Here is a 14214-nt window from a genome sequence, read left to right on the forward strand (position 1 = left end):
CTTTACGTATCATCTGCCTCTTGTGTCCTCCCTACGCTAACTTCGTAGACCGACGCGCCAATTACGGAGTTTCCGCTACAAAGTCTCTGCTTGGTCGGTCCTTTCCTTACGCAAATCGCGTAATTCCTGGCCGCCCACCCAGGGCAACGCAGTTATCATAAGCGGCTTTGGGCTTGTGGTTTTCCCCAGCTAGGGTTTATTGGGGGGAGAGGACTTCCTTTTAAAATGGTTGCTTCCAACGGACTCTCAGCGAGAAGCGACGACCATTTTAAAAGAAGCCCCACCCCCGTCGACCTGAGCGTGATCTCGCAAACCCGTCGCATCCCTCCCCTGCCCTTAGGCTGGCCAAAAATGGCCGCTGTCCTTATCACGTGGGCTCAGGAGGCCAATCATCTGCCTCTGTTTTTAAAAAATCAGCGGATGATAGTAATTGGCTGCTTTCCTGGTCACGTGGCCTCGAGAGGCCAATTCTAGGCCTCCGCGGGCGGGCGCCTGAAAGGAAATCAAATCAGCATCGGCAGATCGTTTGATTATCTGTTGTACGGTGCCGCCCGCCACTACTACGGTGTGTGTGTGTGTGTAGAGGAGACGTGCGTCAGTTACAGGCTGTGAGAGGCCGGAGCCCCCCCTCAGCAGGTGAGTGACTGGCGATCATACGCCTCGTCCGTGCTGCGGCAGCATCGCCCGTTGCTGGAAGTGGGGCCACGCGGCGGATGTCCTGGCAACACTGCGGGGGCGGGGGTGAGACTCGGGTGGCAGAGGCGGGGTTCGGGGTGGGCCAATGGAGAGCGGCGGCGGTTTAAAGGGTAGCCTAAGAGGGCGGTTTGAATTCAAACAGCTCGGGCGGTCGGGGCCAGCGGGGGGGTGACGGTGAGGGGAACACGGGGCTGTGGGGGATCTGGAAAGGGGGTCGCCTAGGGGCTGAGGCGTGGAGTAGGGAATGAGGATTCTAGTGGGAACGGGGCTGCAACGGGGACTTGGGGGCTACAAGGTGGGGACGGCGTGTGTGTGGGGGGGTTGCAGCAGGAGTGGATGGGGGCGCGTGGGGAGTTGCAGTAGGAGGGGGGGCTTCACGGGTGGGGACCGCGTGGGGGGGGTGCAGCAGGCGGGGAAGTATGAGGCCTGTGCAGTTGCACTTGAGGCAGCTCGTGAGCGGGATCTGCAGGGAGGTGAAGCGTTGTAATGGGGAGAAGGTTGCAGGGGGAGCTGGATTTGAGGGGTATAATGTGTGTCGGTTATAGTGCCAGGGGATCGTACTGGAGGAAGGGTGGGGGTCGCAACTTGAAAGGATACATCTATGGTGGTGTCGGGTTTCATTGGTGAGAGGAATTGAAGGCATGAACACTGCAGTGGGGTGCAGGTTGGTATAGGGTGTGGATGAGGAAAGCAGAGTGCGAGGGGTGGGGGTATGAGGAAGACATGCAAGGGGTGATGAGGAGAGGGTGCTCTGTATATAAGATATTTATAATTAATAATGTTCCTACATGAAATATCTCTGCAATTAAATGTTCTCTATTTAGGCAATATGGAGAAAAATGGTAAAGAGAACCACAATGGGCTCCCTGGTCACCGTGTCAAGGTAAAGTGGTCTTGCACACTTACTAGACAAATGCATTTTACTTGGCTTGATCATACGAGGACTATTAGCCTCTATTTGTTCACTCCACAAATTATCAGTGATAATTATCGCTGACTCTTCATCAAATAGGTTCCCCTTTTTTCTTGAAGTATTATACTCTGACACAGGGAATATTCTCCAAGCTACTCTGTCAGTAGCTCACTGCTGTGGAGACTTAGCCACCTGGAATACAACTTGTACAGCTTCTACAGACTGCTTCTGCATGCTGCTAGTCTTAAAATGTTGTTTTCTTGTGGGGTGGCAGCCAGAATTGTGATATGAGTCTTTAAATATCTAAGACTGTGAACATCATTTTGGGATATAGTGATAGGAATGTTTCAAGCAAGACACAAGAAGTAATTCTTCCACTTCACTCAGCATTGATAAAGCCTCAGCTGGAGTATTGTGTTCAGTTCTGGGCATCGTACTTTGGGAAAGATGTGGACAAATTTGGGACAAACTGGAGAAAGTCCAGTGGAGAGCAACAAAAATGGTTAAAGGTATAGAAAATAGAACTATGAGGAAAGATTGAAAAAATTGGACCTGTTTAGTCTAGAGAAGAGAGGGGGATATAAGTCTTCAAGTGTGTAAAAGGTAGTTAGAATGAGGAGGGTGATAAATTGTTCTCCTTATCCACTGAGGACATGACAAGAAGTAGCGGGCTTAAATTGAAGCAAGGGAGATTTAGATTAGATATTAGGAAAAACTTCCTAACTGTAAGGGTAGTTAAACACTGGAACAAATTGCTTAGGGAGGTTGTGGAATCTCTGTCTTTTAAGAACAGGTTTTAAGAACAAGAATACTTGTCAGGGTGGTCTAGATAATACCTAGAGCATGTCTACAGTATAAAATTAAGTTGACTCAAGTTAAGTCAATGTACAGCCACTGCAGTAATTAAAGCAGTGTTTCATGTCCACACTGTACTCTTTCTGTCCTCAGTGCACGTCCTCACCAGGAGCACTTTCTACCGGCTTAACTGTGTGGGGCATTATGGCACAGTGATAGCCAGGCCCCCCAGCGATGTAAGTAACGCTGCGTCTACATGGACGCTGCGTCGACCTAACTTCATCAATCTAAGCGCTAACGCCTCTCACGGAGGTGGAGTTATTAAGTCGACGTAGTGGGCAACTGACATCAGTGGGAGCTACCTTTTAGTGTAGATGCTTACAGAGTTAGGTTGATGAGAGCTGCCTTATGTCGACCTAGCTCTAGTTTAGACTAGGCCTTAGTCCTGCCTCAGTGCAGGGGACTGGACTAGATGACCTATCAACGTTCCTTTCAGTCTGACAATTCTATGATTTTATGATATCATCCTTTTTTAACTCTTAATGGGTATATTAATTGAGTATAATGGAGCTAATTAGTCCATGCACACGTAGGAAAAAACACTTGCCTGCTTGTATTAATAAGTGGACAGGACCAAGGAATAAACTACAGGAAAAGCAGAACTTCTAGTATGTTGTACTTGCCTCTACTGTAATTAAATGTGTTGGGTTTTTTAGACTCTACCCACTATTGGGGATGGTCCAAAACGGCTCCCTGTGCATCAGCAGCATCCTCAGAATCGGGTACCTGGAGGTGGAGTTCAAGCACAGCGTATTTTGTGTCCTTCAAATTTGGCTCAGCGAGTTCCTGTACAGTCACGGGCTCAAAAATCTGCGCTGTCAAACCAGAAACCGTCTCAAAACCAGCTGATGCAGCAGCCTCATCCAACTTCTCTAGTTCAACCAATTTCTAGGCCTCAGGCTCCAAGTAAAAACAACGAGGAACCTCCACAGACCTCACTATCTGGTAAATATAACTGTGCAAATAAATGTTTCATCTTCAATAATCTGCAGTCAACTGCAGCATATTAACTAAATCAGCATATATTCTTCCTGCATGCATAAGAGATTGTCTAGTTTCACCTTGAACCATAATCCTTTTCTATTATTTTTATTATCATAGCACCTGAGAATCCTAATTATGGACCAGGACTCAGCTGGGTTAGGTGCTGTACAAGAACAGAACAAAAAGACAGTCCCTGCCCAAAATACCTTACAATCTACAAGAGAATGCTTTACTAATGGGAAGACAAGTTAGAAGGGTACTTCAGACTTGTACAGAAAGTTTTCCTGAATTAAAAAATCCCTTGTAGCTGTGTCGCACTAACTAATGTGATGCTGCTTACTCTTTCGTAGGCCAGATTAGTAGTTTATTCATATGAGACTAATCTAGTGGTCACTGATGCTCAGATACCATGGTAATGGTTGCAGTAGGAGAAACAAAGGGCTTGGCTACACTTGCGAGTTACAGCACATTAAAGGAGCCCCGGGCGCACTAGCTCACTACCCATCCACACTGGCAAGGCACGTAGAGCGCTTTGACTCCATGGCTACAGCGCTCCTGGTACTCCACCTTGGTGAGTAGAATAACATTTGATGCGCCCCAGCGTCAGTGTGAACGAGGTGTTGCATTACGGTGCTCTCATCAGCCTCTGGAAAGGTCCCATAATCCCCTTAAGTCAAGTGGCCACTCTTGTCATTGTTTTGGATATGCCCTTTGAAAGCTCCGTTTGACAGCCGGCATGCTTATCTGCTCCGAGACAAAGCAACCATTACTACGGAATGCTGTTGGGGTGGGGGGGAGGTCTGCTGCTGTCTGAATTTACAAGACAGCATGCTGACATGCTCTCAGCCCCCCCAAAACCCACTCTCTCTTCCCCTCATGTACACACAACACACTCCGTCACCCCTCCCCCTCCCCCCATTTGAAAAGCAGGTTGCAGCCACTTGCATGCTGGGATAGCTACCACAATGCGTGGCCATTGCAAGAGCTGCTAATGTGGCCATGCTGGTGCGCTGTCAGCTGTCAGTGTGGACAGACTACAGCACTTTCCCCACTGCGCTCTATGAAGGCTGGTTTAGCTCAAAGTGCTCTACATCTGCAAGTGTAGCCATGCCCTAAATAGGTTCAGGCTGTCCCTGAAGACTGAGCCTGGCTTCTATGCAAAACTTGGGAACCAGATTGCTTCCAAAATGATTTTTTTCAGACAGTAGTGGCAGTTGTGTTTATGAACTATAGTTATGAAGGTGTTCAATTCTTTTTATGTGTAGCAAAAAACCTTGAAGCAGAAGGGACATCCGTCCAGAAAAATGAAGAAACTAAAAAGTAAGTCTGTGGGTATGTTGCCATTGATGGTTGTGGGGCCAGGGTTTCACTCTTTGTATTATATTTAGGACTAAATAATATAGCAATTTGGATGCAAAATATTTTGTGACTTAATACACAACTATTGTTTTGTAGCCCATTCATTATCAGGAATGCTGTCTCTGCATTTGTAAATACCACAAAATATTTTGGAGCTATGAATATGAGATCCTAGAACTTCATGAAAGTATATCTTTAATCTGTTTCATGACCTGATAAACTATGAAAGCCTTTGCTCTTGAAGGTTGTTTAAAAAAGGAAAATCTGCATACTTTTTAGCCAAAAAAGAACTACGCTTTTTATTTAAGAAGCTATTCTGAGCAAAGATTTTTTTTTTTTTCCCCTTGTCTGGAAAACCACAACTTAATGGGATTTTTTTCCATGAAGCTGGACAAGAATAATATTTTGACACTAAATGCAAAATGCCTCTTTCCAGACTCAAATCTTCTGCACATATACATGAACATAGGAAGAAAATGTATTAATAGCATGTGCAAGACAGAGTTGTTATGGCTCAGCTTGCAAGAGCATGCATACTAAATTAGGTGCATACACTCTGGTATATCCAAACCACTAATATGTGCACACCTTGATTTGTGTGCATAAATTGGGCATTTGTGTCCATGCATGCTTTTATCTCGGCACAGTCAATCTGGCCATGTACATTATTCCCTGCACAACTGAAGATTTGGATACAGAAGTCTGAAAAGAGAACTGACCCTTACATATCGTGTTCCTTTTCCAAAAGATAGGTTTGCATTTCTTGGGTGACTGGCCCTAGGAGCGGGGGGAATACTTGGGGCCAGATTTTGATCTTGGTTAAATTGGTATAAATGTGGAGTTATTCTGGGACGTTACCCCAATGTATCAAGAAATTCTAGTCCCTGGTCTGACTTCTAGCAACTTAAAACTATTTAACTTTTTCATAGAAGGCAGTGGTGTCTTGATGACTTCGAAATTGGCCGTCCTCTGGGGAAAGGAAAGTTTGGAAATGTGTATCTGGCTCGTGAAAAGCAAAGTAAATTTATCCTAGCGCTGAAGGTGTTGTTTAAAACACAGCTGGAGAAAGCAGGAGTAGAACATCAGCTGCGGAGAGAAGTAGAAATACAGTCTCATCTTAGGTAAAATTTATCTAAAACTAGTTTTTTAGATATGCTTCCAGAGAACAGGAGAGACACAATGGAATCCAACTATCTCCTGACCCTCAATTAAAGGAGGCAGGTAGGAATATCTTGTGAAGTTACTCTTTCGGGATGGCCTGGGCAAACCAGTCTCCTGTGTCACTTATACGATATTAGGGCAGGCTCTCTAGTTTTTGTACAGTGCCAAGCATTTTCTTGATATCTAACCAAGACATCTTACAGACTATCACATGTGCGGAGCTTGCAATATGAATCTACAGGTCAGGTTTTTATGCTTTGCCACGCCAACCTCTCAAAGCAGCAAGTCAATTGCATGTCTCTGTATTTTATCCTGACCCTTATGCAACACATTAGGAAACAATTAAAGGAATTGGCCTTATAAACACACCCTGTTGTCAAATATTATATAAGGGGACTTCTCCCAATCAGTGCTTAGTTTTAGATGGCACAAGTCTGTACTGCTCCTTTAAATGTTCCTTAAACTTTCTAGTCTTCTACGTTCTGGAGTGGGGGGAATATTTAACATCCCTGAGGCTATGGCTACACTACAGAGATTACAGCGGCATAGCTGCACCGATGCAGTGCTGCTAGTATAGACACTCTAAGCTGATGGGAGAGAGCTCTCCCATCGACTTAATTATTCTAGCCTCCCCAAGAAGCGGTAGCTATGTCGGCGGGAGAAGCTCTCCCGTCAACATAGCACTGTCCACACTGGCGCTTAAGTCGGTATAACTTGTTGCTAAGAGGGGTGGCTTATTCACGCTCCTGAGTGACCTAAGTTATACCAACATATACTTTAATCTTGGTAGCCTGGTTGGGAAGGCTGTCTAAAGAAGTGAGGTACACAGATAAGATGTCTCTGAAAAGCTATATAAAGACGGGAGGAGGGGGAGCTTAAACAACCTTTGCTCAATTGAGGAAAAAGGAAAGGAAGTTAAAAATATGCACTCTACAGTTCTGGAGTTGCTAGAGCTTAATTACTAGCCTAAAAGCACTAAGATATACAGCAGGCTTGCCAAACAGAAGCACTCTGAGGTGAAATGCTACAGAACTACACTGAAGAAATTTCTTGAATGCAATAGCTAGCAGACTTTAAAAAAAAAAAAAAAAAAAAAAGTGTCTACAAAGTAAAATCAATCAAAAGGGCCTTTCTATTCTAAAGCTGACATGTGCTTTGTCACTAGTGTAAATTATAGGGAGTGATAGTTCAGTAAAATGTTACAGACCGCTAGCAGTCTAGCTCCTCCAGGGCATGACACTAGTAACTACATAACATCTATATAGATGACCCCCGTTCCTCCCCCCCCCCCCCCCCCAAAAAAAAAAAAAAAAAAACAACAGTATCTTGTTTGTCTGTGTAGAGATGTCTTCTGGTAGAAAAATATACACATTTTCTTGCAGGCATCCCAATATTCTCAGGCTATATGGCTACTTCCATGATGCCACAAGAGTCTACCTAATTCTAGAATATGCACCTCGTGGAGAAGTCTACAAAGAGTTGCAGAAGCTAACCAAGTTTGATGAACAGAGAACTGCTACTGTAAGTGTCTCTAGTGTTTTTTATCATCCACCAACTTTCTGCAAATGCAGCTATCTGAAGCATAAAGTTTAGACCTTTAGACCAAAATCTGACACTAAGTACATGAGTGCATCTCCACTGAAGTCAATGCAATTGGTAACTAAGAGCAGAACTGATTTTAATCTTTAGTTTTCAAACTAGATATTTAGGAATAGTCTGGAAAGTTAGTCAGTACATGCATCATGACAGTTCACTGTTGGCTGCTACTTTAGGGTCCTAGACATCTCAAGTAATTACAGAGGAGGGGAGGGTGCTGTAGAGCAGGGGTTCTCAACATTTTTCTTTCTGAGGCCCCTCCAACCTGCTATAAAAATTCCAGGACCCACCTGTGCCACAACAACTGTTTCCCTGCATATAAAAGGCAGGGCCAGCATTAGGGGGCAGCAAGCAGGGAAGTTGCTTGGGGCCCTATGAAGCTAAGTTGCTCAGGCTTCAGCTTCAGCCCTGGGTGGCAGGGCTTGGAACCTCAGGCTTCAGCTCCATGCGGTGGGGCTTTCGCCTTCTGCCCTGGGCCACAGCAAGGCGAATGCCGGCCCTGCTTGGCGGATCCCCTGAAACCTGGTCCAGGGCCCCGCCCCGAGCCCTCGTTGAGAATCACTGCTGTAGAGTACAGCACTAAATAGTCAAAGGGACTTAAAAGGGTAAAATAACAAAGTGTTAAGATAGACCTTATTGGGATGAAACTGACGACACTGCCAATTTCACAATGGATGTCTAGACACCAAGTTCTCTAACAGTTAAGCTAAGGAGGTTACTATGTCTTTAACATATACTATCTCATGGGATCACTCTTTACAGTATATGACAGAATTGGCAGATGCTCTATCATACTGTCATTCAAAGAGAGTGATTCATAGAGACATCAAGCCAGAAAACTTGCTGCTTGGTTCTAACGGAGAGCTGAAGATTGCTGACTTTGGATGGTCTGTGCATGCTCCATCATCTAGGTAAGAACTTGGACACTATGTACCCTATCATCTCTTGATACAGCACAAAGCTTCATGGCTCTAAATAAAATCTTAATATGTATTAAAGAACATACACCACTGTCACCGCACTAATTGAGGAAGGATGGTGCATAGAGATTGAATCACACAACTGCAAGCAGGGCTTTGGAGTGGAGCCCGGAGCTAGAGTGCAGACCAGTAGGTTTTTGCCTGAAGCTAGAGCGGAGCAATTAAAAAATGTGATTGCTCCAAATCTCTGCCTGCAACTTGCCTAGAAATATGCACACTATATCACGAGAACCCCAAAACTGGTTGGTTTGCCCAGTTTATTTACAGGTCACTATCAGACCTTCATCCCAATCCCCTTCAATGTGTTGGTGCAGAGTGTAGCAAGAAAGCACTGTTTTAGTGTATTTGGAGCCTTGCATGCCTCTAGGGAGAACAGTAGGATTTCCGTTGTGAATTCTCAAGAGCAGGGGTTCTCAAACTTTTTCTTTGAGTCCCTCCAACAGTCTATAAAAATCCCACGGCCCACCTGTGCCACAATAACTGGTTTTCTGTATATAAAAGCCAGGGCCGGTGTTAGGGGGTAGCAAGCAGGGCAAGTGCCTGGGACCCCATGCCACAGGGGCCACCTGCGAAGCTACATTGCTCAGGCTTCAGCTTCGGGTGGCAAGACTCAGGGCCCCAGGCTTCAGTTCCATGCAGTGGGGCTTCGGCTTTCTGCCCTGAGCTAAGTTCCCTCTAAGCTGTGCAGCTGCCTATTAGGCGCTGCACAGGTGCTCAGGGCTGCAGCGGGGAGAGATGCCTCTCCCAAAGCCCTGGACCTGCCATGGTGCCCCAGACCTGCTGGGGGACAGGCACCCTAGCCCAGCCCCAAACCTGCTGGGGGACAAGTGCCCTGACCCAGCCCGTCCTGGACTTGCTGCGTCTGGGAGAGAGGTGCCTCTCCCCACCATAGCCCCGGGGAGCCCCACTGCACCCCAGACCCCTCATCCTCACTCCAGAGCCCTCACTCCCAGCCGGAGCCCTTCCTCCCGGACCTCTGCCCCAGGCCTGAGCCCCTTGTCCTTGGGCTCAGCCCTGAGCCCCCCTCACACTCTGAACCCCTCGGCCCCACCCCGACACATGAATTTTTTGCGCACCAATATGTAGATGATGTGTCATACATCACCTCCATATTGGTGCACATAAAATTCATTCCGCACATGGGTGGGAAAAATTAAAGGGAACACTGGCCCTGCTTGGTGCCCCCCTGAAATCTGCTCGTGGCTCCCCAGGGGGCCCCTGGTTAAGAACCACTGCTCAAGTGTACAGACCTGCCCCCTCTGTCATTGTCCAATGTGTGAAACTTGAAGTGAGCTCTTTGGAGTAAAGGGAGCATCAACTACTATGTGTACTTATGCACTTCCTTGTGTAACACCAAGTTATCAGTACAGATGTTGCCCTCAAGATGGGGGTCTAAAAGTTAATATTCTACTTGTATGAACTTGATAGTTAAGTATAAGAGAAACTAGAATTTGTGGGTGGAAGCTGGTACTATCAAAGTAACTTTGAGTGACTCTTCGAAATGGAGAATGCTGCTGCATAAAGACCAAACTACAGTTTCTGTATGAAGCCATTTGTATGTGTTTTAGGAGGACAACTCTTTGTGGTACACTTGACTACTTGCCTCCTGAAATGATTGAAGGGAGAACACATGATGAAAAGGTGGATCTCTGGAGCCTGGGGGTTCTGTGCTATGAATTTCTAGTAGGGAAACCTCCTTTTGAGGCAGAGACATATCAGGAAACTTACAGAAGTATTTCAAAGGCAAGTATTGGGTCACTTTCACTTCTTCCTCCTAAGTCACCTATTCAGTGATATTAAATAAATATGGGGTGATAAAACTGAAATGTGTTTTTTCTCAACTAATTACAGGAAGGAAAATGGGGCCTCAATTTCCTATGGTTTCCCATGGCTAAGCAAAGAGCAGCCTAGCAGCTCTGATCCATCAGGAATTACCCTGATTTTATCTAAATCAATCTTTGGAGAAGGCTGGATTCTTCTCTTAATATGGGCTGTAGCCCAGTGTAAATTAACATACAAGCCACAGCAAAACTTGTACTGTCAGTGGGAGGTGTGCATAAAAATCAATGTAGTAAATAACATTCAGTTACCTGTAACTTTGTTCAATACACTGTTGCTACATTAATCATCCCTCTGAGGGAAAATAGTCACTTTTAGGACCACTACTTTCTGCCCTTTGTTTCTCTTCCTTCTCCTACACCAGGACTTCCCCTCCCTTTCCCTTTTTCTCTTCTCTCTACAGTAATTCCCATTTTTTTCTCCTCCAGAGGCTTCTCTTATCCTTTTTTCCATTTCAGCTACTAGAAATGATGAGCGATTGAATAGTTGAATTTGATATTTAGATTTACCCTAGTTTCATGGGAGCCTTGTGTCGAATTTGTAACTTGGTCAGTGTTTCAGGCTGCACAAAGGCTTCTACTTGCTTCACATATGAAAGGTTGCTTTAGTAATTATGAGGACAACAACATTTCTAGCTCAGTGTCTCACACTGAATTGGTTCACATACCACCTTCTTAAAAATCATTGTGAAGTGAATGGATGGAACATGCAGCTTACGTACCCCCAGTGCTACATATACCACATTTGGGGGATTCTTGGTTTTACTCCTGGGGGAATTCTGTGCCACTGCACAATGCAGAATTTTGCAGAAATTAATGTGTGTAGAATTTCCTTTCCCCCACAGAAATTGGTTGCAGTGTTGCCAGACCCAACAGAGCCCAGCTTGCGCATAGAAGACACTGTTGGGGGGAGCTAGAGGGTTCCTGGCAGCTGCAGTTCCCCATGTGCCCTGAGGGAAGGAGACAGCAGTATGCAGGAAACTCCACACAAGCCTAGGACCCACCATCAGGCTGTTTCTCTTGCTGAATCCCTGGGCTCTGAGTAGGGGGACCAGATGTCCTGATTTTATAGGGACAGTCCCGATATTTGGGGCTTTTTATTATATGGGCTCCTATTACCCCCCACCCCATCCCGATTTTTCACACTTGCTATCTGGTCACCCTAGCTCTGAGGGGTGGGAGGTCTCTGGGCTGGGGGGGCCACAGCTGGGCTCTGGGGTGTAAGAGGGTGAGGGTGTGGGCTGGGGGGGCCCCATGGCTGGGATTTGGTGAGGAGGGGGTGTGGGTATCTGGCCACCCGGCTGGGCTGTGGGAGTGGGCAGAGAAACAGGAACTGAGCTGTCATAGGGATTTCTTTAACTCTCTACTCCTGGGGGAAAATTTTGTCTATTGTTACAGACATGCTTGCTGACAGATATTTTGAAATAAATTACCAAAATAATTGAAACTGATGTGATCATGTAGTGTTATTTTGACTCTCAAAATTTGCAGAATTATAAAATATTTGTGCACAGAATTTTTAATTTTTTTGGTGCAGAATTCCCTCAGGAGTAACCTGGTTTGGTTCTGTATAGTTGAAATGTGACATGAGGCTAGGGGGAAAAAAATCAGTCAGATCTCGTGTATGGGCTGACTGATAACACTCTTCTAAACTTTCCTTTGGCTCATCTGCATCCCAGTATTTTCTGCTTTACTCCCTGTACAACTACAAACAATTTCTAACACCTGGAAATGTTAGTTCTATATTATTTACCACTAGAATAGTAACTTATTGCTTGTTTTTAGGTGGAATTCAGATTTCCTCCTTTTGTATCAGAGGGAGCTAAGGACTTAATTGTAAAGCTCCTGAAGCATAATCCATACCAGAGGCTGCCACTGAAAGACGTGCTTGCACACCCATGGATTACCACAAACTCTACAAAACAACCAAGCAGCCGGAAGAGTGAGGCTGCTACCAGTAACAGAACGCCGTCTTAGCAAGGTGTCCCTTTCATACTATAAACAATCTCAAATGAACCATAAACAAAAGGAGAGCCTTGTAACCATGACTACTGTAATGCAGCCAGGAAAGGTTGCTTGCAATGAGACTTTAATAAAAGACCTGCTAATTAAAACAGACTGGGGGAAGCGGGGAACAATTCAGTTGTGTGAGCTATTTACCATTTTAAACTCTTTCCTATTGTAATGGAGAAAACTTTTTTATATATATGTATATATTGAGAGCAGTTTGACAAGAAGTGCACTCAAAGAAGTTGATAGAATATTAGCCAACATACTTGAAGTCCAGTTTGCATATGGGTCATATACATTGAGGTGAGGCAAAGCTAAATGTTGTGTTCTTGCCAAGGGCCCTATGATGTGATCAGTCTTAATTTTTGGCTCATGCTTTCTAATAGCAAGAGACAGTTGTGGTTCTGGATATCTGTCATGGTCAAATAGTGCAATAATCCTTGAGTTACCTGCATTCTAATTTATTGGGCTGCTAAGGTTATCTGAAATGTGCAGTGATCTGAAGCTGAGTGGAAAAAGATGAATGTGACTCTTCATAAATGTGTCCTAATAATTGTGTGCATTTCTTGCTTCTGTGTACTCTTTGGCCTGTTGTTGTCTTGAGGGGTGAGGCACTTGACATTTGTTAAATAAAGACTTGTTACATTCTGACAGGATGGTAAGGTTTACTTTATTGCACATACTGCTGGACCTATTAGACAACATTCTTAAACCAGAAAATTATAGCAAAATGTATCAAACTAAATGTAGACACTTCCTATTCTATGAAACATAAGAGCCTGATCTTAAAGACGTTAGTATGTTTTGTAGAGCCTAATGACTTTACTTTACAGTTCTTACTGCTGTAAGTCCAGTGTTGAGGTAAAGAGTGAGGTGAAGGAGTAGGCTAATAAGAATTCTTTTAAAACAAAACTAGCTTTCCATAATTACCATGGAAGCATTTTTACTAGTTAAAGTAACCCTTGCAGCACTAACTGTCTACATCAATTTGCATGACTTAAACTTGTGTAGACAGGCCCATACACAGATTAAGGACCCACCTGTTTTAAAAACAAGTTACTAAAACCTCTGCTCTAACCAGCATAGGGAACAGCAATGAAGGGGTGTGTGTGTGTCAGCCTTAAGTGGCAGGTTTTAAAAATGTGAGTACAAGGAAGGTGGTTAATGCTGAAATGTCAAACTCCACAAAATTTGGTATCCTTAATCTAGAGGTAATAAACTCATGTTAGTTTTCCTTTGCATGTAGTCATGCTGCAAGGAAAATCCAAAACCTGAGGTGGAAAGAGGTGCTAGTAGCAGCCTGTTTATGGGTCCCTGGTTCTTTGTCTAAAGTTTCTGTGTTGAATTAACTAAGGTAGTAGAAAAAGAAGCTCAAAGTGCTTCAGCTCACTACTGTGGATACAGTAAACAAGACTTCCATACGTAAAGGTGAGCATTGAGGCACCTGAATGACTTCTATGGTTAGAAGTGGGCTAATCTCTCCTGTTCAGTTTCCAATGAAGTGTCTCAGACTGCATCCTCAGAAGGGAATAAAAGTACATTCTTAGATCATGTTATCAAGACTGTCTAGTTTTAATGTGTCCGTACGTACAGAAGCACTAGTAGGGAGCCTGTGGAATTTATTTTTTCCAAGATGCCACTGAATTAGAGATCTTGTTTAAGTGCCCTGCTGGGACATGCCTATAGGTGCCTCTTGCTCTTTAGCCTTCCTCACAAAGTGAGTTAATAGGTTCCCAGAACATATTCCCTGCATTGTTTCACAAAGCTGGGCAGCACTAGAAAGCCGGCATTGAAGTCCAGCTTGCAGCTAAACCAGTATAGG

The 14214-nt window shown here is 44.7% G+C and overlaps 1 protein-coding gene across 3 annotated transcripts; it reads left to right on the top strand.

Annotated features, from left to right (window-relative positions):
- The first annotated feature begins 507 nt into the window (after positions 1-507).
- Positions 508-13043, top strand: AURKA (aurora kinase A). Of its 3 annotated transcripts, none has more exons than XM_054046545.1 (9): positions 508-636; positions 1521-1579; positions 3121-3409; positions 4714-4768; positions 5737-5928; positions 7351-7489; positions 8327-8475; positions 10113-10287; positions 12168-13043. In XM_054046545.1, the coding sequence occupies exons 2-9, from the start codon at positions 1526-1528 to the stop codon at positions 12357-12359; spliced, it is 1245 nt and encodes a 414-aa protein (XP_053902520.1). In that variant the 5' UTR covers positions 508-636; positions 1521-1525; the 3' UTR covers positions 12360-13043. The 3 variants fall into 3 exon arrangements, with proteins under 3 accessions (XP_053902520.1, XP_053902522.1, XP_053902521.1); XM_054046547.1 differs by lacking the exon at positions 508-636 and adding an exon at positions 853-870; XM_054046546.1 differs by lacking the exon at positions 508-636 and adding an exon at positions 939-991.
- The last annotated feature ends 1171 nt before the right edge of the window (positions 13044-14214 follow it).

The sequence above is a fragment of the Malaclemys terrapin genome, chromosome 12, assembly GCF_027887155.1.
Source record: "Malaclemys terrapin pileata isolate rMalTer1 chromosome 12, rMalTer1.hap1, whole genome shotgun sequence".
In the NCBI taxonomy this organism is placed as follows: Eukaryota; Metazoa; Chordata; order Testudines; family Emydidae; genus Malaclemys; species Malaclemys terrapin.

Excerpts from the sequence above, each read along its gene's own strand:
- AURKA (XM_054046545.1), top strand. The coding sequence starts at position 1,526 with ATGGAGAAAAATGGTAAAGAGAACCACAATGGGCTCCCTGGTCACCGT. Across the intron at positions 4,769-5,736 it reads AAAAATGAAGAAACTAAAAA|AAGGCAGTGGTGTCTTGATG; the intron begins GTAAGTCTGTGG and ends ACTTTTTCATAG. Across the intron at positions 7,490-8,326 it reads ATGAACAGAGAACTGCTACT|TATATGACAGAATTGGCAGA; the intron begins GTAAGTGTCTCT and ends CACTCTTTACAG.